This window comes from Petromyzon marinus, chromosome 83 (assembly GCF_048934315.1).
Source record: "Petromyzon marinus isolate PM22_M1 ecotype Great Lakes invasive population chromosome 83, UKy_Petmar_22M1.pri1.0, whole genome shotgun sequence".
Classification (NCBI taxonomy): domain Eukaryota; kingdom Metazoa; phylum Chordata; class Hyperoartia; order Petromyzontiformes; family Petromyzontidae; genus Petromyzon; species Petromyzon marinus.
Genome location: NC_133748.1, coordinates 5,432,274 through 5,454,117, shown reverse-complemented (window position 1 = coordinate 5,454,117; position 21,844 = coordinate 5,432,274). Strand labels below are relative to the sequence as shown.

The following is a 21,844-nucleotide window of genomic DNA, read 5'->3' as shown; positions in this document are numbered from 1 at the left end:
GTTCAGAGAGAATAAACAGCAAATACGGTTGAACATCAAAAATAAAATAGCTTTTTGTTAAATCTCATTAATGGTCCTCAAAATCTATCCGGGCCACTGTTGTTGCAGTGCCTAAGTTGGCTATTATTGTTAGTTAATTTTAAAAGCACCGCGAGGCACCAACTGAATACCATAAAGAAAATGGTTGCACTTTAAAAGCAGTAACCTTGAACGCCATTGATGATGGGAAAGACAAATGGAAGGTAAATTTTCCCTCCAGATGACAACAAAATATTGATCATATTCAATATTGTGTAGAGAGGATAGAGTTCCTTTTTCTCCGATCTGCTGAAGGAAATTTTATTTAAGTGAGCTCATCACGGTGCTTCGTGGAATGAGGTAGCCTGGCATCTGAGATAAAACGGAGGATAATAATAATTAAAGTTACATCATGATTATTCAAGGCCCTGACTTGTGACGCATTGATAAAAATAGATCAGAATGTACCACATGGCTGTCATTGTGACATCATGGCACATACTGACTGACGTGGATCTGGAAGCTGTTTCACGCGAAAAAGAGCTGCTGTGTTTGTCTCATTATACCGTGTGTAATCTCCAACGAAACGTGGGGAATAAAAAAAAAACATCCCAGTTGGGGCGCCGCGGTGGCAAGGTAGATGATATCTCCCTCGCCTGGTATGCAGGAGGTCGTGGGCTCAATCCCGTCCCTGAAGCCTGTTGTATATGTCGAGTTTGCGAGTGTGTCTCTCTCTGTCCCTGTTGTGGTTGGGTGAATTTTTCTCCGGTTTTTCCCTCCACATTTAGAATCAAAATTACACGTTCAGAGTATTTGGCTGCTATAAACTTCCACGTGATGATAAGCCACTTGGTTGAGCTATCATTTGTGGTCAGGTAGCTTCTAAAAACGACCTACATAGCTCAGTGTCCCTTAGCTGGGAAAATAGTTTTTTGTTACTGGCAAAGGAGGTCTCATAATGTACATGCTCACCCCGAGCCCTCAATACTCTGATAGTGTGCTGTTTTTTTTTAGTTGTACGCCTTTTGGCGTCTTCTGGTCCAACACCAATGGAGACTAGGCTCTAAGAAAAGCTGTCTCGGGTGTGGACCAATCAAATTCAAGGACAATGCATATTATTATCAGAGTTGTCTTTTTTGTTTGCATTTTGACTGCTTGTCTTGTGGTTATTGCAAACATGATGCCTTGAATAAAGGTGTCAGTTTTTGTGCCAGTTAAAAGGGTAAAACCTATTACTAAAATAGTTTTAGTTTAGTTTATAGTTGGCCAACAACTTCCTTGATTTGATCACCTCTACTGCCGGGTGGCGATGGAGGGTTATAGTTTAACTTATTTTTGTACTTTATATCTACACAAGAAGATCTCATCCACAATAAACTGGTTAAGCTGGAATCACAATACAGCACTGGTCGTGAGAGTATAATCTTGGAATTAAAACCAAAATTGAACATCGTGCTTAAAAAATGAGTGAAAAACAAAACAAAAACTCTTCGGAGAGCTTGAATGCAGCGGTTGTATCACAGGTAGTTAGTCCATTACAAAGACAAATAGACCCCATGTAGCCTTCAACAGACTGTTGGGATAAGTGGTGTTGGTGAGTAGCACGTATGAGGACCAGCATGAGGACCAGCACGGCACATGAAGGGGTGGGTGAGCACCACATCAGCCGCCTTTGTCTCCCTGGTGGAAGTATTTATACACCACACCAGGTACTCAACTGAGACTGCGTCAACCTAGGGGAGGCCGAGAACCAGTTCAAATAATCATCACTGATGGTGGCCTTGAGCGGGAATCGAACCTTGGTCGCCGGGGTCGTAATTTAGGTCGTTAACCGCTACAATACCGCTCCCCACAGTTTGTTATACTATTACCAATACCCGCCATTCGCCACAAACTGATGGTGATGTCACCATGGCGCCTGTTCCAGGCCAGGTGCACTGTAAGGCCACGTGAAGTGTTGAAGGCTCGCAGGTGCCATGGGTTGAATGACTGAGATAATTGGAAGATGTATACTGTGCCAACTTGCTGCATTTAAGCCACCCGGCGCTCTGCTTGTTGTTGTGAGCATCGCTCCTCTGTCCTCCGTTGTTGTTTGAGGGCAACTGCCTCCAACTGCCCAATAGCATCCTTCACTAGCCTCTTCTATCGAGGCCGATCTTAACACTGCTGGCACCAGTCTTTGGCAAGTCCAATCAGTGCAACATCATCCCGAACCGCATTAGTGCATCTCTTCTCCAGGCCGTGAAATGCTCGTTGAACCTCCTCTATCTGGTCAAACAGAAGTTGCTTGGCCATGCGGTGGCTGGGCATTTGGACTACGTAAGTCAACACAACCTTACCTGCCAGAGGAGCTCACTGATGAGAATGTGTCCAGATCTTTCGAGGATTTGTGAGCCCCTCACACAATCCAGCCTGGTTAAACCCAGGATGGATCGTTGGCAGGAAAGTTGAATGTTTCTAACCAGCACATATATTCCAATAAAGGGGTCCACTTTCAAAAGCGTAGAGAAGAGAGGGCATGACTGTGGCCGAGAAGACTCGAAGCTTTGTGTGGAGCGACAGAACAAGTAGCTTCCCCACAGCATTATGCAGCTGATGAAAAGATAGTGCCGCCCGGCTAATTCAGAGTGAGACCTCAGCTGTCAAACCGAAGCTGGTCATAAGCACACTGCCCAAGTAGAGAAAACTCTGCACTCTCTCCACAACTGCCCCATCAACAATGGGAAGCTGAGGAAGTGGAATGTTTGATGGCACAAAATACCCAGAACCAAAGAGTATAGGTGCCTAGTGTTTTCTGGGGCTGATAGTAAGGCTCCACCTTTTAGCAGCACACTTAGTAGCACACTCCAGGTCAAGCATCAGGGCCTCCAATTCCTCCTCTGAATGATCAGCAATTACCAAATCATCGGCATACATAACATGGTTGACCAATAGGGAGCCATCCCTCGACCACACCTGAGCATCAATCAGCCTCCCATTGTATCTGTACCAGATTGAAATTTCTTTGGTACAGCCATATAAAGCTTCTCAAACCGGGCATCGATCAGCCTCCCATTATATCTGTACCAAATGGAAATTCCCCCGGTACAGCTATTGAAGGCTTTACGAACTACGTGGTCAAAATAGATGTTAAATAATGTGGGAGCCAGAGGACATCCCTGTCGCACCCCAAGGTGTACTGGGAACAGCTCTGACTCCCGGCCATGCAGCTTTACCTGGGCCTGCACACCATCATGAAGTCTCTTAATGATTGTGAGCAGAGAGTCAGGGACTCCGAAAGCACGAACAGCCCAGAGTCCAGGCCTCTTAATGGTGTCATAGGCCTTGACCAGGGCAATAAAGCAGAGATGTAGGTCTTGTGGGAATTCCCTACACCTCTGCTGCAGCAGACGGACAGAAAATATGGCATCTGTGCAGGACCACCCTTTTCTGAAACCACATTGGGCTCTGCAAGCATCTCCTCAGCGTGCATGGGAAGATGTTGATTAATAATCCTTCCCAGAGGGGGGCAACTAGAGCATCCTGTGGTCCAGACATTTGTGATGATGTCATGTAGGGCAGTTGCACACAGATGACACCCTCCCTCAGCGTTTCACTTGGGAGATCGTCTCTGCCCGGCGCTTTTCCTGTTCTCAGACTCCGGATCACTCCTCGTACTTCCTCCACAGATGACACTTCAGCTAACCACTCAGAAGGGGTGGCTAATTTGGCCAATATTTTAGGCACCGCAACTCTATCAGGGTCATCTCCACCTCGTCCCATGATGTTGTCTGGGCTGAGGGACTTACTCTCTCCCAAGACCACACAGGAATGCTCTCCAAACCTACAGACCTGTTCAAAGGGGTCAGAGATTGGATCGCCGTTCTTTCTCGTAAGGATAGTAATAGGTGAGGTGCTGCAAATTAATTTATTGATGGATTTAGTTATTCGTGATTCGGACTACTGAGGCAGATTCCATCTTGTCAGCAACCCGCAGCCACCACTCATCCTTACAGCACTGCATGTCTCTTCAAATCTCCGAGCTAAGGCTGCGGTAAACCTCCTCATTCTCTGATATTGGATGTTGTAGACAACGGGAGTCAGCCTGTCGTTTTCTCTCAACCAGCTGGAACACTTCCTTCTTAAGCTGGGGTCTCTGGGGAGGTGTTGACTGCATACCCAATGCAGCTATTGCAGCTGCATGAGCCACAGTCATGAACCTCACCCATTTCCCCTCCGCATTAGGATGGGAGATGCTGCCAACCCCAGCTGCAAGCGATGTTGAAATTGCCACTTGCAACTATCCTCAGCTAGCTGATACCAGGCCACTGTGTGACTGGCAGGCACATCTTACAGATGAGAAACCAATGGTCAGTGGGCAGATCAGCTCCACGGTAGCCCCTATATAGTCCAGCAGATGTTCTTGCTTGGACCCGGCGTGCATCCATAATGTTGTGTGGATGCGCCGATTCCAGAACAGGGTGTTGGTAATTACAAGCCCATCAGCTGCGCAGATGTCTAGCAGCCTCTTAGTGTTAATATTGAGCTGATCTGGCCCATGCCTTCCGATCACTCCAATCTAGGTGTCTGCATCATGACCCACTCGGGCATGAAAGTCACCCAACAGGAAGACTCCATCCTGAGGGGGAAATTTAGCTAGCACCTGGGACAGGAGGTTTTAGAAGGCATCTGACTCATCAGCCTTGTCTGCATCTCTCTACTGATGCTCATTTTTGGTGGGGGCATAAGTAACCATTACCATTTCTCACCTCTTGTTGACAGGGAGGCGAGTCCACAGTAGCCTGTTGTTGTATATGCGGATCTTAAAAATTTGAAAATAATCCAAAAATAAAAATGAAGTTGGGGAAATGCGTAATTATCTGAATTTATACTAATTTATGTAATTATGTGCATAAATAATGCTAATCAAGAATGTATCATCGTATTACGTTTGCGATTATGCTAATGCACACCGTTATGATCATTATGCCCTTCCTCGTTGCCGAGGGTAGTATTATCAATCGGGATCATACAATTAATTGTATGCAGTTTTTCAGGTGTGCTGTAAGTATGCGAGATTATGCTTGGCTTCGTTGTCTAGGTTCGTATTATCAATCTGTATAATACAATTATTCTCGCTTAACATTTACTGATTATGTCTTAGTGTTTTTATGTCAGGTCTCCAAATTCAAATCTCACCGCAGGATACAGTTCTTATAATTAAGATTATTATGCATGAACTTAGGAAGGCACCACGCAGACACTTCTGTGTTAAGCAATTTTAATTTCTAAACAAAACCTTAACACTCTAATATGTGAACTCTTATGCTTGGAATTGTCAACACAGTACTCCTGGAGATGTTCTCTTAATTTGATCCATACATTTAACCCTCAATGATCACGTTTGTTAACTGGGTAACACCACAATCGATTATTCCTCGATTGTACTGTTAGCGAGCATACACGGTGAGAGGAAAAAGTCCTTTAAAAAAATCATGCAACGATATTCATACGAAGGCAATAAAGAAACATGTCCCAAAGGCAAAACATATACGGCAATGAATTCATGGGGAAGATTACATAATTAACGAAATATTTGGAACAATGGTGTGCGGCAGTATGCCTGCTCCAGCAAATACTTATCAATTGGCTAAGGCTTCAATAAATTCGCGGGCAGATTCTGTGCTCAAAAGAAAGATTTCAACACAATATTCTCCCTGTGAGTGTGTAGATTCGTAACCTAGGTTTCTAAACGTTTAGTTTTCATCGATGAATTCATTGATAATATTTATGCAAATCAAAAGAAAAATAACTACTAAAATACTTCTAAGTGACCGTTTCCCCGTAACCCAATGGCAGCCGTGTTCTTCGTTATCAGTTGATACTTGACGCACTTATCATGAGTCTTCTTACTATTAGTCCGGGTATGTGTTATGTGCGGTTGGTTTGTCTTCTTGATCAATTCTTTGCGTTGTAATGTGTGGGTGTGTGTGTATCATACGGGCAGCTTGGCTCTCCCTCTTCCTCAGGTCTACAGTAGTTCTGTCCACAGCTGGGTAGAAGAGTTGGCACGACGCTCGCCATCGGTGCGCGATGATCCTGTCGTCAGGTAGCACCCGCAGCTCGTCCGCTGGCAGCTGACACCCTTGCTTGGTGGCGCTGGTGACGCTGCGGCGTGCTCTCTCCTGCTCCGTCTCTCTGGCGGTGTCGATTGCGCGTGCAGCTGGTTCTCTGCGATGCTGGCTTGGTCGATGCCTGGCGCTTTCCGCCCTTTCTCGACGTTGATTGCTTGACGTTTCCCGCCGTCACAGAACTCTTCGGTGACTGATCGCCCTCGGTGGCTGGCTGTTATCTTCTGTGGTTGGTCATCTTCTGTAGTTGATCGCCGTCTTCTGCCACTGGTAGCTGTGATAGCGATGTATGGCTCGTGTCTGTTTTTTATGCCAAAATTTCTTCCTCTGGCTCGCCTTCTCACAAAGGACCGGAACTTCCTTTGATTTCACTCTATGCTGCGGGGGGGGGGGGGGGGGGGGGGTAGGATTGTACGTGTGTCCATGTGTGTGTGTTCTCATTTATTAAGCCATCTGTTAAGTCTCACCCTGGCTTGATTCTCGTCCCCCTCCTCAGCTATCCCACCATCAAAGGGAAACAGATGCTCCAGATTGCTCCCGAGTGCGTCCTTCTTCTCCACCCTCTGCAATAATTAATCTGGAAGGAGGGGGGGTTCCCCTGTCTGGTGGAGTTCCCTCCCCCCTTTTCTCTTCCCTCCAGGTGTGACATTCATTTGCCTCTCACAAAGGGGTGTGTTGAGGCTTTTGAAGTTAAACATTTTATTTGACCTCCTATAGCTTGATACCGTACCACTTTATAGTTATGATCTGTACGTGACTCAAGGTATGTTTGTGGCAGTGTTTACAGTGCTTCCATCGTGGCATTTGATTTTTATTTATAAGAGATGCCCTCTGCCTGCGTATGCAATTCTATCATGTGCTGCTCGAAGACAAAGGTGGTTGGGAGACTCTTCCTCTATGGAATACATTTATCTTGGTCACGTAATCGACTCCCCTCGCCCCATCTCTCCTGGATGACCCCCGGCTTAACTCTTCATAATTATTTGGTTTGTTTTCCACAATTCGTGTTTTAAGATTGTATTACCACGTACGTTCCTAGGGTTTTATTAATTTCCGTTCCCCCGTCTGTATCCAGGGATCCGTGCTGTTATACTAGAGTTATATTTTGATGTCCTGAGGTTAAGAGGTATAACTAAGTTTTAGTTAAGCTTCTTGACTGCTGGAATTGATATTCCTTGTTTTTTGTAAAGTCATGTAGACGGCAATATGTAAGAGAATTTAAGGTGAATAACATTAGTATTTTGATTTAAAGCTTTCGTGAATGCAGGGATTCATATTCTTGGTTCTTTCGGTAAAGTCACGTAGAAGGGAAACAATAAAATAATAAAAATATAAAACAATAAAATCTCACGACGTTTCGATTGCAACACAAGCAATCATCATGAGGTGTGAAAACCACAGCAAGAAAATTTGAAAAAAGTGGAGTTTTTTAACGTTAGCAGCACGGAGAGCGATTTGACAGTTTGTTCAGATGGACAAGTCCATCTATGTTCGGAAAAGAGGGGGGAGACGAAAATAATGGATGCGGTCTGAAAGCCACCATAAGCATGAACAATAAATTAAGACCCGAAATGGTTTATCAAATTCTTCCAATGATTGCTAAGCCATAATCCATCTTCTCGGTTGAAATTGTCTCTGTGTTTGTATATGTGGATAGCCTCATGAACGAATCTCTCATGGTAGCCAGATGGCTTGCAAAGAACCTCTGTCTTGGAGAAGTCAATGTCATGTGAGCCTACTGAATTATAACAGTGATCTGCCACGGCCGAGGTGTTGGTCCTACTGTGTTTTAGGTCTGCTTTGTGTTCACGAATGCGGTCTGAGACATGTCGTTTGGTTTCTCCAATGTAACTACTACCACAGAGGCAACTTAGTTTGTAGACGCCAGGGATTCCGGACATACAGTTTTATTATGTTATTGTTTCCCTTCTACGTGAAAGAAAGAACCAAGTATAACATTAGTATTAATATGTTTTAGAATAACCCACTGTGTAGATTTTAGTCTGGTTTTTAATCGGAGTGAGTGTTTTGGCAGTCTATAATGTTTGCATATTCTTGTTGCTGAGTTTTTGTCATCCCTCGTCTGGGTATTTATGTGTTTGTTCTACTTATTGGGGTGATAAGTTGTTTCCTCAAGGCCTGGCTCCTTCCTTCGCGGTCGGGTGTCACCTTTGTCTATCTCAATGGGGGTCGTGGTCTCTCCCTTTGTGGTTTTATTGCTGCCCCATGCTGCTAGGAGACAAGGCGGCCGGGAGGCTTCATCTATGGAATCCTTTTCTCTTGGTCACGTGATCGACCCACCTCGCCCCATCTCCCCTGGATGACCCCTGGCTTAACTCTTTATAATCATTATTTGGTTTATGTTTTCCACGTTCGTGATTTAACATTGTCATTTCACGTGTGTTCATAGGGTTTATTAACGTTTGTTCCCCCGTGTGTATCCAGGGATCTGTGCTGTTAAACTCGAGTTATATTTTGATGTCCTGAGGTTAGAGGTATAGCTAAGTTTCAGTTAAGCTTCTTGACTGCTGGAATAAATATCCCTTGGTTTTTGTAAAGTCATGTAGACGGCAAAAGGTAATAGAATTAAAGGTGAATAACATTAGTATTAAATTGATATGTATGAGAAGTAATAATCCACTATGTAGACTGTAGTCTTGTTTTTAATCGGAGTGATTGTGTTGTCAGTCTATGTCGACTCATTTTGTCGCTAAGTTCTGAACATTAACCGTTGTATTAAGAGAAACGAAAAGGCAAATTATTGTAGAATTTGCCTGTTCCTTCGTGGCACCTGGTTGTCTGTGCTCTTAAAACGGGGGCCTTTGAGGCTACGTATATTTCCCCCGTGTCTCATTAGTAATTCCCCCCCTTCTCTTTTCTTTTGGGTTTTATTATATTTTATGGCTTATCTCCGGCTGCCTGGTTCCAGTGTGAGAGGCAGCTGCTGTGAGGGGAGGGGGGGTTTATCTCACCCCCTTTCGCCCCCAAGCGACACCATCAATGATTAATAAAATATATATTGGCAAAATCATTCTTAATATCAATTTTGGAAAAAGGCCTATATATACAACACTGTAACTTACAGCTTCTTAGACATCACCGCCACGCTCCCACACCCCCTTCATTATTTTGTTCAAAAGAAGTGGCAATCCCTGTTGTTTGGCAGTTTCCTACGCCGAGTGGAGAGCTGTCGACCCCTCATAATTATTGAAGCCAGAACCGGTTCACCGGTCCGCCTGTATTTCAGAGGTCCAGGCAGTACTGGTCCATCTCATGACAGAGGAGAGGGAGCCTCTCATCCACAACGAAACATTCCATTAGGTCCACAAACACACGTAATATAATTGTCCCTGGGAACCGAGATTCCAACCATATAAGCACAACTTCCCACGTAGGTATATGAGGCTCTGTATGACGCCATGAGTTTATATTGTTTTCTATGTGAGTATATGGGTATCTATGCGAGTCTATGGGTATCTATATGAATATATCGGTATCTATGTATGTCCATTGATTTCTACATGAACCTGTGGTTATTTATGCGAGAATATGGGTCTATATTTGAGTCTATTAATTTATATGTGATTTTGTGGGTATCTATGTGAGTATATGGGTTCATCTAAATATCTGGTTATCTATATTAGACTGTAGATTTGTACGTGAATCTGTGGGTACGTATACAAGTCTATAAGTATATATGTGAGTCTATGCGTATCTATTTGCATCTGTGGGTATCAATAGGTCGATATTTGAGTCTATTTGTGTTGAACTAAGTCTGTGGATAGTTATGCGAGTCTATAGAAATCTATCTCAACGGTGACGTGAACAGTGCACATCTATGACAGTAATCAACCAGGGGAGCAACAGTGCCAGAACGGCTAACCTAAACAGCAATGCTCACAGAGTGCTCTGATGCTGGGTCCACGTCACCTCTCCTGAGAAGCCTAGCAGAGGCCAGCGCAGGAGCGTGGACACGTGGCTATTTTGATGCTGCCGTCTAGCACTTTGAACGCAGGGAAGAGTGGACCATCATATTGCACAAAGTAGTAGGTGTGCAAGTGGACCCGTGCCTGTGAAACATCATAGAATGACAGTCGGTCCATGTCACAGTCCAGCAGAATGCCCACCCTGTCGATGTGGCAGCCACTACGGCCACCATCGCAGCTGATTTCAATGTCGGTTTGCTCTGCATCGTGAAAGGCACTCAGATTTCCATCGTCGTCGTCGTCATCATCGTCTCTGTATTTGATGCACCACGACTCGGCATTTTCACCCAGCTCCGCATCGCTGGTATTGCCGCTCCGCTCCATCGACCCGTAGCAGACGCCCACACACCACTCGTCGCACTCGCTGACGTCCACCTCCCAGTAGTGCAACCCGGAGGTGTAGCCCTCCTCGCACAGCGCTTGCCTCCAGTAGGAGAACGCCTCACAGCCCTCCGTCACGTCCCGCCGCCTCCTGAGGGGCCGAGACAGGCTCAGGGCCTTGCCACAGTCGTCGGCGTCCAGTTGGTAGTGCAGCGTATCTTCATCAAGGGTTGGGCTCCTGAAATCTTCTCGGTCATAGAACGCACACGGAAAGGACAGCGGTTAGTCATCGGCTCCCTTAGCTGGTGGACTGCTTCTGCTGTTGTTGATACAATGACAAACAACGGTGCTGGAGAATCCCAAACAGCTACGCTGCCACCTTTCAGATCTTGGGTTTAAGTAGAGGTTTCACCTGCCCGTGGTTACACCGGGTACTCGGGGGGTGTACGAAGAGTGCGATCGCCAAAAAACAAAACCGTTGGGTTGTCTCTTAACTATATACACAAGGACAGCGTGTACATCATCAAAGCGTGTTTGTTTGCATGTTTTACCACCAACAGGATGTGTGAGTCATGCAGACTTGATGATTCCTTGCAAAAGGTGTGTCTATTTGGTGTTTGAACATCTTAACACCTCCTGTAGTATTATTATTTTTTTACAGAAAGGGTAATAATGCATATAATTTTTTTCATCACACAAACTGATAACTTATCACTCTATCTCCATGGGAGAGTGTCCTTTTAGGTGCATTTCCACCTTGGGCTGCCATTCTGTCTCTTAGTCTGCAACATCACCCATCGGTCCTGCTAGTCGACGTAAACTGCCCAAAGCCCAAACCCCCTAAAAGTTTCCCTGCCAAGTCAAGGTGATGCCACTAACCTTTGCACTTTTTCTCTGTAATGCTTACGGCACCCTTTCTGTCTCTCAGTGCAATTCTATGCATGCGACCTCTCCACGCTCATTTGCGCCCCATTCGAGTGTCCATTCGGGTTGTCTACCAGCGTCCCCCACCACCCCCGCTTGTGATTCGGTGTGTTCCACAGCAGGTCGTTTGCGTGCTGACGGAACACCCCTCTCCCTCCTGTAGCTCGCCTGGACCGCTGCCGCCCGTTCTCTTGCGCCTCTTCACGTCGTCGCAGTCATTCGTTCACAAACTCTGAATTCATAGGCGGCAGAAGCTTTCCTTTGTTTTTGGATGGCGTGGTCACATAGACGTAGTCACATTAATGTGAGATTCGTGTTTGACGCATCTGGTAACTCCCTTCATTTATATATTTCCATTTGCGAAATAGCTGCTTGCACCTGTCGTGTTCAGTCAGCACGCGATCTGGGCATCCCACTTCCCCCACATGGCAGTGAGCCTCCGGATAGCAGGAGGGTGGTTAGAGCCTCAACACCTCTTCTCCATTACCCATTCTCGTCCTCTTCCCTCCTCCTCACCCCTCCACTCCTTCCCTCCCCTGTAGTCCCTTTCGTGATCCCCTGAGTAGAACCACCTGGCAGCCCGCTACTACACGATTCCATTCTGTGTCACCGTGTTGTAAGCCATGTTCATCAAGTGCCTGGAGTGAAGGGCTATATAAATATACGTGTTTAATTAGATTCGATCATCAGATGTACCACTTATTAGCGTTTTCATCGTTATCAAAATAGATAACAGGAACGGTGGGTGAGTGATTCGGTGAGTGGGTGAGTGAGTAATTTAGTGGGTGAGTGAATGAGTGGGTGAGTGAGTGGGTGGGTAGGTGAACGAGTGGGTGGGTAAGTGAGTGTGTGGGTGGGTGAGTGAGTAAATGAGTGGGTGAGTGAGTGAGGTGTGGTGAGCGAGTGGGTGGGTGAGTGGGTGGGTGGGTGAGTGAGTGAGGTGGGTGAGTGAATGGGTAAATTGGCCTTTACCATCTGCCTAGTTATGGCCTTTTGCCCTCTGCAGGTTCTGTTTATTTCCTGGCTTTCCATACACAGGGGCGCATTGGTGGATCTACGGATTAAATGCAGAACTTTACAAATGTAAATTATTATTCATTATATTATTATTAAGTGTGTTCTCTATTCCACAACTTTGATGCCAAATAAAAAATATCCCCTGTATAGCCTGTAGCAGTCTGCAGGGGCAAGTGTTGTTATCGAGCAGCGCTGAGGGGGTGGTTGGCTATCACCAGACCTGGGCACATTTGTCTCCCCAGTGGCGATGTATACTACACACCACACCAGGTACTCATTTGAGGATGAGTTGAGCTGGGGTGGGGGCTGGGGGCCCAGGACCGGTTCATATAATCATCACTGGTGTTGGTGGCCATGAGCGGGAATTGAACTTGGGTCGCCTGGTTCGCAACGCAGCCACTCGTTAACCACTGTGCCACCGCACGCACGCACACAAACTTACTTCTGAGCATCGCGTTTTCTGTCTTCCAATTGGAGATTCTGGGGGAGAGACTCTGCAGCAGGCCATGCAAGGATGAAAATAGGTCTCTAGTCACGATGTTGTCATTTGGCGGGTTCTTCATCATCACGGCCATTATCCTGAACGTGGAAGAAACAAATAAGGAATAAGAATATCGTGGATCTATGGGAAAACCTTTGTTGGCCAGTATCAAGATGATTACAAAGAATAGGCTTGCAATACCCTTCCCGGTAAGAATAAGAATCATAATACAGGAGTTGTGTTAAGATGTTCAAACACTAAATAGACACACCCCTTATTGCAAGGCATCATCACGTCTGGGTGAACCACACATCATGCGTGTTGTAAAACATGAAAACAAACGTTCACTGATAATAATAATAATGTATGCATTGTCTTCAAAATTGATTGGCCTGCACCAGAGCAACAGCCTCCTGGAGGAATCCGATGAGGTATAAAGCTCTTTTTCACAGATGTCCAGTAGGCACGGGTAACAACGTTAAAACAAACAATACAAAAAAACATGATCGCAGTGAAAAGTACAAGAAAGGTAAAAAAACAAATGACCCAAACACATACAAATAAAACAAAACCAACCCGATTTTACCAGGCAAAGCCCACTGAGGTAATAACTTTTTTTTAAAGCTACCTGGACACACATGATAACTCAACAAAGAGGCTTAGAAATTTGACGGTTACAGCAGCAAAAAAAAAATCTAAATAGTCTAGATGCATGTTTCTAAATGTGGAGGGAAAACCCGGAGAAAAAATCCACGCAACCACCAGGACAGAGAGAGACATGCAGACTCCTAATATGCAGCAGCAGGCGTCAGGGTCGGTACTATCATGATGATGATAAAATAAAAGTATGGCAATAATACAGCTTCCTTCATGACAAGGCCATAAAGGAGACTGTAGCTCTGGTGTAGGCCAATCATTTCCAAGGACAATGCATAGATTATTATGATGGAAGTGTGTTTGCACATTTCACTACAAGCATGATGTGCGGGTGAACACAACTTGATGATGGCCTTGTGATCGTAGGTGTCTCGACATATTAATACAACTCCGGTGTTATCATTGCGGGGAAGGGTAAAGTGAGCATATTATTTATTCACCATCGTGGTACCAGTAAAACATGGATCTTGAATGTTCAATTAAACTGGGATTGGGGAGTTGAGTGGCGGTGGAGTGACGTGAAGGTGTGCGACCTACCTTCTCTCCAAATCACCGCTCACCTGCGACAGAGGGACAGGGGTGCACGCGTGAGACATCCATTGGTAAGCTGGTCACCATCTCAGGGTAACCTCATCTCATGTTGATATACGGAGTGTACAAAAATGAATACTACACCAAAAAAAAGTTGAATATCTGTATTGTCTTGATTTAAAGCTTTCGTGACTGCAGGGATTCATATTCTTGGTTCTTTCGGTAAAGTCACGTAGAAGGTTTTCACACCTGATGATGATTGCTTGTGTCGCAGTCAAAATGTCGTGAGAATTTATTGTTTTATATTGTTATTATTTAATTGTTTCCCTACTACATGACTTTACCGAAAGAACCAAGAATATCTGTATTGTCATTCGAGATGCTGATATGAATTTAATATGAATGCTGCACGTAATAGACATTTACGTTTTAGTTTATTTAATGTTATGGTATTGATTAGATATGCTCGAATTATTAATAAACTTGTATATGTTGCCCATCGTTCAGAAAAAAAAAAAACATTTTAAAACACAGCTGTAGGCATGCATGATGACTCAGCATTCACAATACCATGTTTTAGTTCTTCCAGGTCAGTTGGTTTGCGAGCCTAAGACTTTACTTAAAAAATTGAAATACAAATTTAATGGTTTTAAGTCAAAAATAGGGTTTCTCTTTCAACAAAAAAAGCCTACGTGTTAAACTAAAGAAATGGGTTTGTCAATCTAGATGATGTAAAGGTGCATCATAGCTCTCAGTGGCTTCCTAATATCAGAAGGAAACATTTTCCCAGATGGCCGCAGAAGCAGCGTGTTTGAAAATGCCACGAAATGAAGAGTTGACCGCTTTTGTTCGACGGCTGAGCCAATAACCGCCGCTGCTGCTGCTGCTGCGAGGATGACAGGAGTTCGCGTGATGGTGGTATACAGCTCCTTGACGAGATCACCAAAAGCATTGTGTGGTTCATTCGTGGCAGGCTCTTTGTGTGTGTGTCATGAACGCGACCTTTTAACACTGTATTCGTTCAGCCAATGCAGCAGCAGTAGCAGAAGGTGCTATTGACGATTTCCACACTACTGGTGCCCTCTGTTCTCCACGTACCTGGATAGCCCGCACGTGATTCGTTTCCTGCAAAGCCGCCTGCACCTCTTTGGTGACAGCCACCATCTCAGCGACCATCTTCTCTCGGGGCGCCATCTGGCCATGGATTAGGCCCAATAGTTTACTCTGCTCTGCATGCGCCAACTGCTTGAGTGTGGCCCTTTCTTCCTCGAGGGACTTGATTGCAGCGTTAAAAGCGTCGTCCATGGATTTGTCAAAAGCTGCCGACGTTCCCTGAAATGGGACGAGAATATAATTTTCGCGTGAAAAGATTACAGTTTTAGCTACAAGTACCACCGCTGCATGGATGAGCATGACCCACGTGAGTTGCGAGCTGTCATTCGTCCAAAGTTCGCCACGTGGATGAGAGTGTGGGTTGGCGGAGGCGAAGGGGCATTGGACATTCTGTGGCGTGCGAGAAAGAACAATTGACGGAGCTGCCGCTCAATTCGCCAACAGTTAGCTGGTAGGAGCATCAGCAACACGCCACACCAGCATGACGGCAGCTTGCAAAAACCCAACCAATAGTAGATGTCTATTGCAATTTTTATTAATATATTAACCCCCCTCTTCTCTTCTGATTGGTTCACAATTGACATCACATTTATTTCTCCTATATTTAAGACCAAAACAGGGGGATTTCTCCACAATTATGGCTGTCACCTGATATGGCTGGTTGTTTATAATTACTGGCGAAACATCAGTATATGAATTGCAAATGTTGTGGGGGGTTTTACTCTCCAACAAATATCAAATTGGCACGTTTTATTGGCATGACAAACCACCATACTAATTGACTATGTCGGGTGGTGGCTGGTTTGATATCGGCATGAAGTGGAATCGGTATTAATGTGTTAAATCAAAGGGCAGCACGAAAATGAGCATGTGAGGTATTGATCTAAACAAAGGAATTCGTGGAGGAAGGACAAAATTACGTAAGAATAGGCTTTACTGTTTCTGATAAAAATACGAGGTGTTAAGATGTTCAAACATATTTTTGATAGCTCAACCAAATAGCTTATTATCATCAGGTGGAAATTTAAAGCAGCAGTCAAATAATCTAAATGCCTGACAGTGATTATAAATGTGTACGGAAAAAACAGGGGACCTGGAGACAAATCCACACAACCATGAGGAGAGCGAGAGAGAGAACCAAACTCAAAAGATACAGCAGCAGGCATCTTCAGGGTCGGGATCGAACCCACAACCTCCTGCATACGAGGCATGGGAGATAACATTTCCTAGCCACGAGGGCACCCAAAAACCGAAATGGACAGCGACTATCACTACAAGGCCTCATCAAGTCTGCATTAACCACACACCATGCTTGTGGTAAAATATGCAAAAAAAACTGCTTTGATTATAAAGTAGGCATTCTCCTTGGAACTGATTGACCTGCAACCAGAATCAAGATTTTTCAAGATGACCATCAGATGTATCAAGGTGATCATCCTGATATTGGTGCACGACAATCAGTGATACTGGTAAAAAAAATGGGTCCCGGTGTTATACCAAAGTATAACGCCAAAAGGCGAACACAGCACGATGACAATGCAAATATCAAAGTATCAATAGCTCGAGTTGGCCAATATAACTGCCTTTTTTCTGTTTCAAAGCTAGTGGGTATGTTACTATCAAAGCACGTTTGTTTTTACGTTTTACCACAAGTGTGATGTTGTGGTTGGTGCAGACTTGATCATGCCTTGTCGTGATAATTCACGATGTAACACGATTTTTGTTCCTGGGTAGTGTTATTTTCTAATTGCTTATGCCTCAAAAGTATAGAAAATGGCTATTATTCCCCACAAACTTTGCTTACTTACTACCCAGGAACAAAAAAACTAATTTTGTTACACAGTGAATTATATAATTGGTGTCATTTGCTGTTTGAACATCGTAAACACCAACTCTATAATTATTATTATTATTGCCAGGAAGGGTAATAAAATCGATTATTTGTATCATCAATCATCTTCATTTCATGGGAATTTGTGTTATTGTGTTATTGGGTCTCACCTCTACATTGGCTTCCGTGTTCTTCAGTATATTCAATCTTGCTGCAACTTTCCCATTATGTATCATAAGTTGTTGGAGTGAACGCGATAGGGATTCCTGTTTAAGAAGAAGAAAACAAACCAAACAAAAAAAGCCTATAGCAAAACGATTTAAATCATACACGATATTTACCCATTAAATGAAAAGGGTTGTTGTTGTTGTTGTTGTTCAGAAAAAATGTAAGGAACCAGAAAGAGAGGAAGACCAAACACAGAAAATTATGGCTTGAAGAAAGCGTCATCAGGGGATTGGTGCCAGAAAAATGTAGCCACTAACTTGAGCCATATTTGCACTTCAAGACAAAGGAGAAAGTGGAAACAACAAGTGAAGAAAAGTGCAGTGGGCACCTACTCCGGGCTATCTTGCCTCATGGATCGTGATGATGATATACTACACTACTATTCATGACACGACTATACGCTACACTATACACTACGCTATACACTACACCAGTGGTTCTAAACCTGGGGTGCACGCACCCCCTGGGGGTGCGAGATGCCCTTTCTGGGGGTGTGAGACATGCCAGATGTTTTTAGAAGCTAAATCGTTGAACACAAATTAAGCACAGGTATGCAAGTCCCACTACTATATTTCTTCAAACCTATGTATTTATTAACATTATTACAATAAAAAAAATGTTGTATCTGTCTTTGTGTCTATAGCCGTGTTCCCGCTGCCTTGTGGATAAGTCTGGGAAGACAAAAGCTAGGGGAGCACACCCTGAGATTAAAGCAACGTGCTGGTGGCGCGCGAAAGGCGGTCCTCCGATAGACTGGAGCTCCGGCAGCCTCCTGCAACTGTGGAAGAGGGCCAGTCATCCTGGGTTCTCCCTTTGCACTGGATTCCACCCTATTGCAGTGAAGAAGTGCTGTTGGGACTTACGCACCCTCAACCGCACTCTAAATATACTCTTTGCGCAGGTATCCACTTCTGCCTCTGTGAATCGAGCATTTGGAAAACTGGACAAAAGTCTGGCGGCGTTGAGTGGTGTGGCGACGGGAGTAGGTACGAACATATCCGAAGCTCCTAGTCAGACCCCTGCACGCCAGCGGCACAGGGCATTTGGTCACTAGCAGCTGGGGCTGAGTTGCAGCTGCTCTCGGCAGACCTCTGTGTGACTGAGTAGTCCTATATAGGATCCGCACTGATCACCCATGGGGAGGGGCCTTGAAAAGGTGGCCTAAACATTGCAAACTCAAACTTATGTGGATAGGTAACCGCACCTATAGGGTTGTTCCAGTCTGCAGTCGAAAACACAATAAGAATATAAATCTTGAATTAAAGTTTCCGTGACTGCTGGAATTCATATTCTTGGGTCTTTCGGTAAAGTCACGTAGATAGGTTATTTTCTTTGAACCTATCTAAGTGACTTTACTGAAAGACCCAATAATATAATAGGAAAATAATCTCCGTTAAACTGGCAACGTGGAATGTAAGAACCCTATTGGATGCTGACCGGGACACTGAGAGACCCCATTGAAGAACTGCCGTAGTTGCAGCGGAACTTAAGCGATAAACCATTGATATTGCTGCACTTAGCCAAACAAGACTCCTGGATGAAGACTCCCTGAAGGAGGGCGGCCAGGGTTATACCTTCTTCTGGAAGGGATACCTCTAAAGAGGACAACATCTACATAGTGTGGGATTTGCAATAAAAAAGTCTCCTACCCAATCTCACAGAGAGTCTGATTGGCATGAGTAAGAGACTCATTACGGTATGCATCTCGCTACCAAAGAAGCGCTATGCCACACTTATAAGTGGCTATGCACCGACTTTACCATCAGAGAGCGAGGTTAAGGATCGCTTCTACCAAGCACTAGATGAGGCCCACCGTCGCATCCCCAGCAATGATATATTTTTGCTGGGTGACTTCAATGCTAGAGTGGGAAAAAACAACCAGGTGTGGAGTGGAGTTATTGGTAGGCATGGCATTGCGCAAGCTTATGCAAAATGGCATGACGTTATTGACCCTTTGCGCTGAACATAGCTTGACCATCACGGACACCGTATTTCAACTAAAAGACAAATATAAGACATCCTGGAAGCACCCACATTCCAAACATTGGCACTTAATGTATTACATCATTGTGAGACGTTCTGATATAAAATGTTTTATTCACCCGTGCAATGAGAGGTGCTAAGTGCTGGAAACATCACAGACTTATCACGACCAAACTACAGGTGAGAGTGCGCCCTCCTGTCTCCAAAAGTCAGGAAAGAAGCAACTTGACTGTGCCCGGCTCTGAAATGCTGTGGTCTGGAATGACCTTTGATGATCTCTGGCTGAGAAATTGGAAGACGTTGAGCCTCTCCTAAGCGCAGAGGATTCCATTGATGGAAAGTGGTCCTCTATCAGCTCAAGGCTCTATGGGGCAGCAGCCGGCTCCCTCAGCCACAAGCGCATAAGACACAAGGATTGGTTCGATTAAAACTCTGCACCAATAACTTCCTTACTCAAAGATATGCACAAAGGTCACAGTGCTATAATCAACAACCCACATCAGACACATTTCGGCAGCGATGGCGAGCAATAATAAAGGAGGTGCAGTCTACAATGTGTGCCCTGCAGAACGAGTGCTGGGTATCAAAGGTGAACGAAATACAATCCTACACCGACAAAAATTATATGCACAACTTTTATGGTGCAGTGAAAACCATCTATGGCCCATGAAACTGCTGTCTCTACCCTGAAATCGGTTTATGGCCTGACCCTCATAAAGGACCAGAAAAAGATCACACAGAGATGGGCCGAACATTTCGAAGCCCTTCTCAACCAACCCTCCCCTGCAGACCACTCTGTACTGGATGAACTACCTGACTGCCCCACTATTCAAGACCTGGATCTCCCACCGACCTTCACAGAGGTTCAGTGAGCAGTAAAGTTTTTGAAAACAACAAGACCCCATGTCCTGACAGAATCACTGCGGAGATCTTCAAACAAGGAGGTTACCTTTGCATCCGAGCACTACACCTCTTCATCACTCAAGTTTGGGAGCATGAAATCATCCCCCAGCAATGGCGGGACGCAAACATCATCACCATCTACAAAGGCAAGGGTGATACGTCCATGTGTGGCAACAGCCATGGCATTTCACGACTGGCTGTTGCTGGCAAGGTCCTTGCCAAAGTAACGCTCCACAGACTTCGATTTAAAGCTTTCGTGACTGCAATGATTCATCTTCTTTGGTTCTTTCGGTAAAGTCACGTAGAATGAGAATAAAATAATAAATTGATCAAATAAAATAACACAATAATATTATCACGACGTTTCGGCCACAACACAAGCGGCCTTCATCAGGTGAAGGGGGCGAGACTGTCTGGTAGGACAGCGCTGGAGTGAGAGAGCCACGTTCAGATCACGGCTTTTAAGCTGTGTGAGAGGAACAAAGAGCCTTAGAGTCGCGACTCTAAGCCTTAGAGTCTTAGAGTCGCGACTCTAAGCCTTAGAGTCGCGACTCTAAGGCTCTTTGTTCCTCTCACACAGCTTAAAAGCCGTGATCTGAACGTGGCTCTCTCACTCCAGCGCTGTCCTACCAGACAGTCTCGCCCCCTTCACCTGATGAAGGCCGCTTGTGTTGTGGCCGAAACGTCGTGAGAATATTATTGTGTTATTTTATTTGATCAATTTATTATTTTATTCTCATTCTACGTGACTTTACCGAAAGAACCAAAGAAGATGCTCCACAGACTGTTGCAGAGCGTGAGTCACAGTGTGATTTCAGGCTAAACAGGAGCACTGTAGACAGTGCTCCTGTTAACACAGCATGGCAGCTCGAGGAGAAGTGTTGAGAGCAGCACCAGGACCTCTTCATGGCTTTTGTCGATCTGCCGAAGGCCTTCGACACAGTTAACAGGGAGTTTCTGGGGGACGTTTTGCTGAAGTTTGGCTGTCCAAGAAAATGTGTCAATATCCTGCGTCAATTTCATGAGGGGATGATGGCAGGGGTGACCATAGGAGGCCAGGAGTCCGAGCCCTTCAGGGTGTGCACCAGCGTATGCCAGGGATGAGTCCTTGCTCTGGTACTCTTCAACATTTTCCTCCTATGTGTCAACACGCTACTGCACAAGGAGATTGAGAAGAATAGTGGTGTTACAGTGGACTTCAGGCTGGATGGCAAACTTTTTAACATCAGGAGGCTCTGAGCTGTCAAAAAAATAACATCCGAGCCTGTCATCGAGGTGCAGTATGCTGATGACTGCACGCTCGTGGCCAACACACCAGAGATCCTGCAAGTCACGCTTACAGCTGCTGCAAGTGCATATCATAGATTGGGTCTCTCGGTGAACATCATGAAGACTGAAGTAGTATGCCAGTGGGCATCTACTAATCCACCTTATCCACCCACCATCACCGTCTTTGAGAAACCACTCATAATAGTGGTATCCTTTATGTACCTGTACAGCTTTCTGTCTGGCGTCTACAGCATTGAAAGGGAAATACAAAACCGAGTAAAGCAGGCGTCATCCTCTTTTGGCAGGCTCAGAAAAAGGGTATTCCAGAACAAGGACCTCAGCCTACACACTAAAACATCTGCTTACCCGGAAATGGTCATCACAGCACTCCTTTACAGCTGTGAGACCAGGGCCTTGTACAGTCGCCACATTTGGATGGTTGAGGCCTTCCATATTCGGTGTCTTCAATGCA

The 21,844-nt window shown here is 45.0% G+C and overlaps 1 protein-coding gene across 1 annotated transcript in view; it reads right to left on the bottom strand.

The window, feature by feature from the left end:
• Nucleotides 1-5,261: 5,261 nt before the first annotated feature.
• LOC142907786 (tripartite motif-containing protein 14-like) overlaps nt 5,262-21,844 on the bottom strand; it is a 40,200-nt gene continuing 23,617 nt past the window's right edge. The window contains exons 4-8 of the mRNA XM_076057584.1: nt 17,160-17,255; nt 15,144-15,377; nt 14,052-14,074; nt 12,819-12,955; nt 5,262-10,680 (exon numbers count right to left, since the gene is read on the bottom strand). Coding sequence (XP_075913699.1) covers nt 10,073-10,680; nt 12,819-12,955; nt 14,052-14,074; nt 15,144-15,377; nt 17,160-17,255 — 1,098 coding nt within the window. The 3' untranslated portion in view covers nt 5,262-10,072. The remainder of the gene's footprint in view (nt 10,681-12,818; nt 12,956-14,051; nt 14,075-15,143; nt 15,378-17,159; nt 17,256-21,844) is intronic.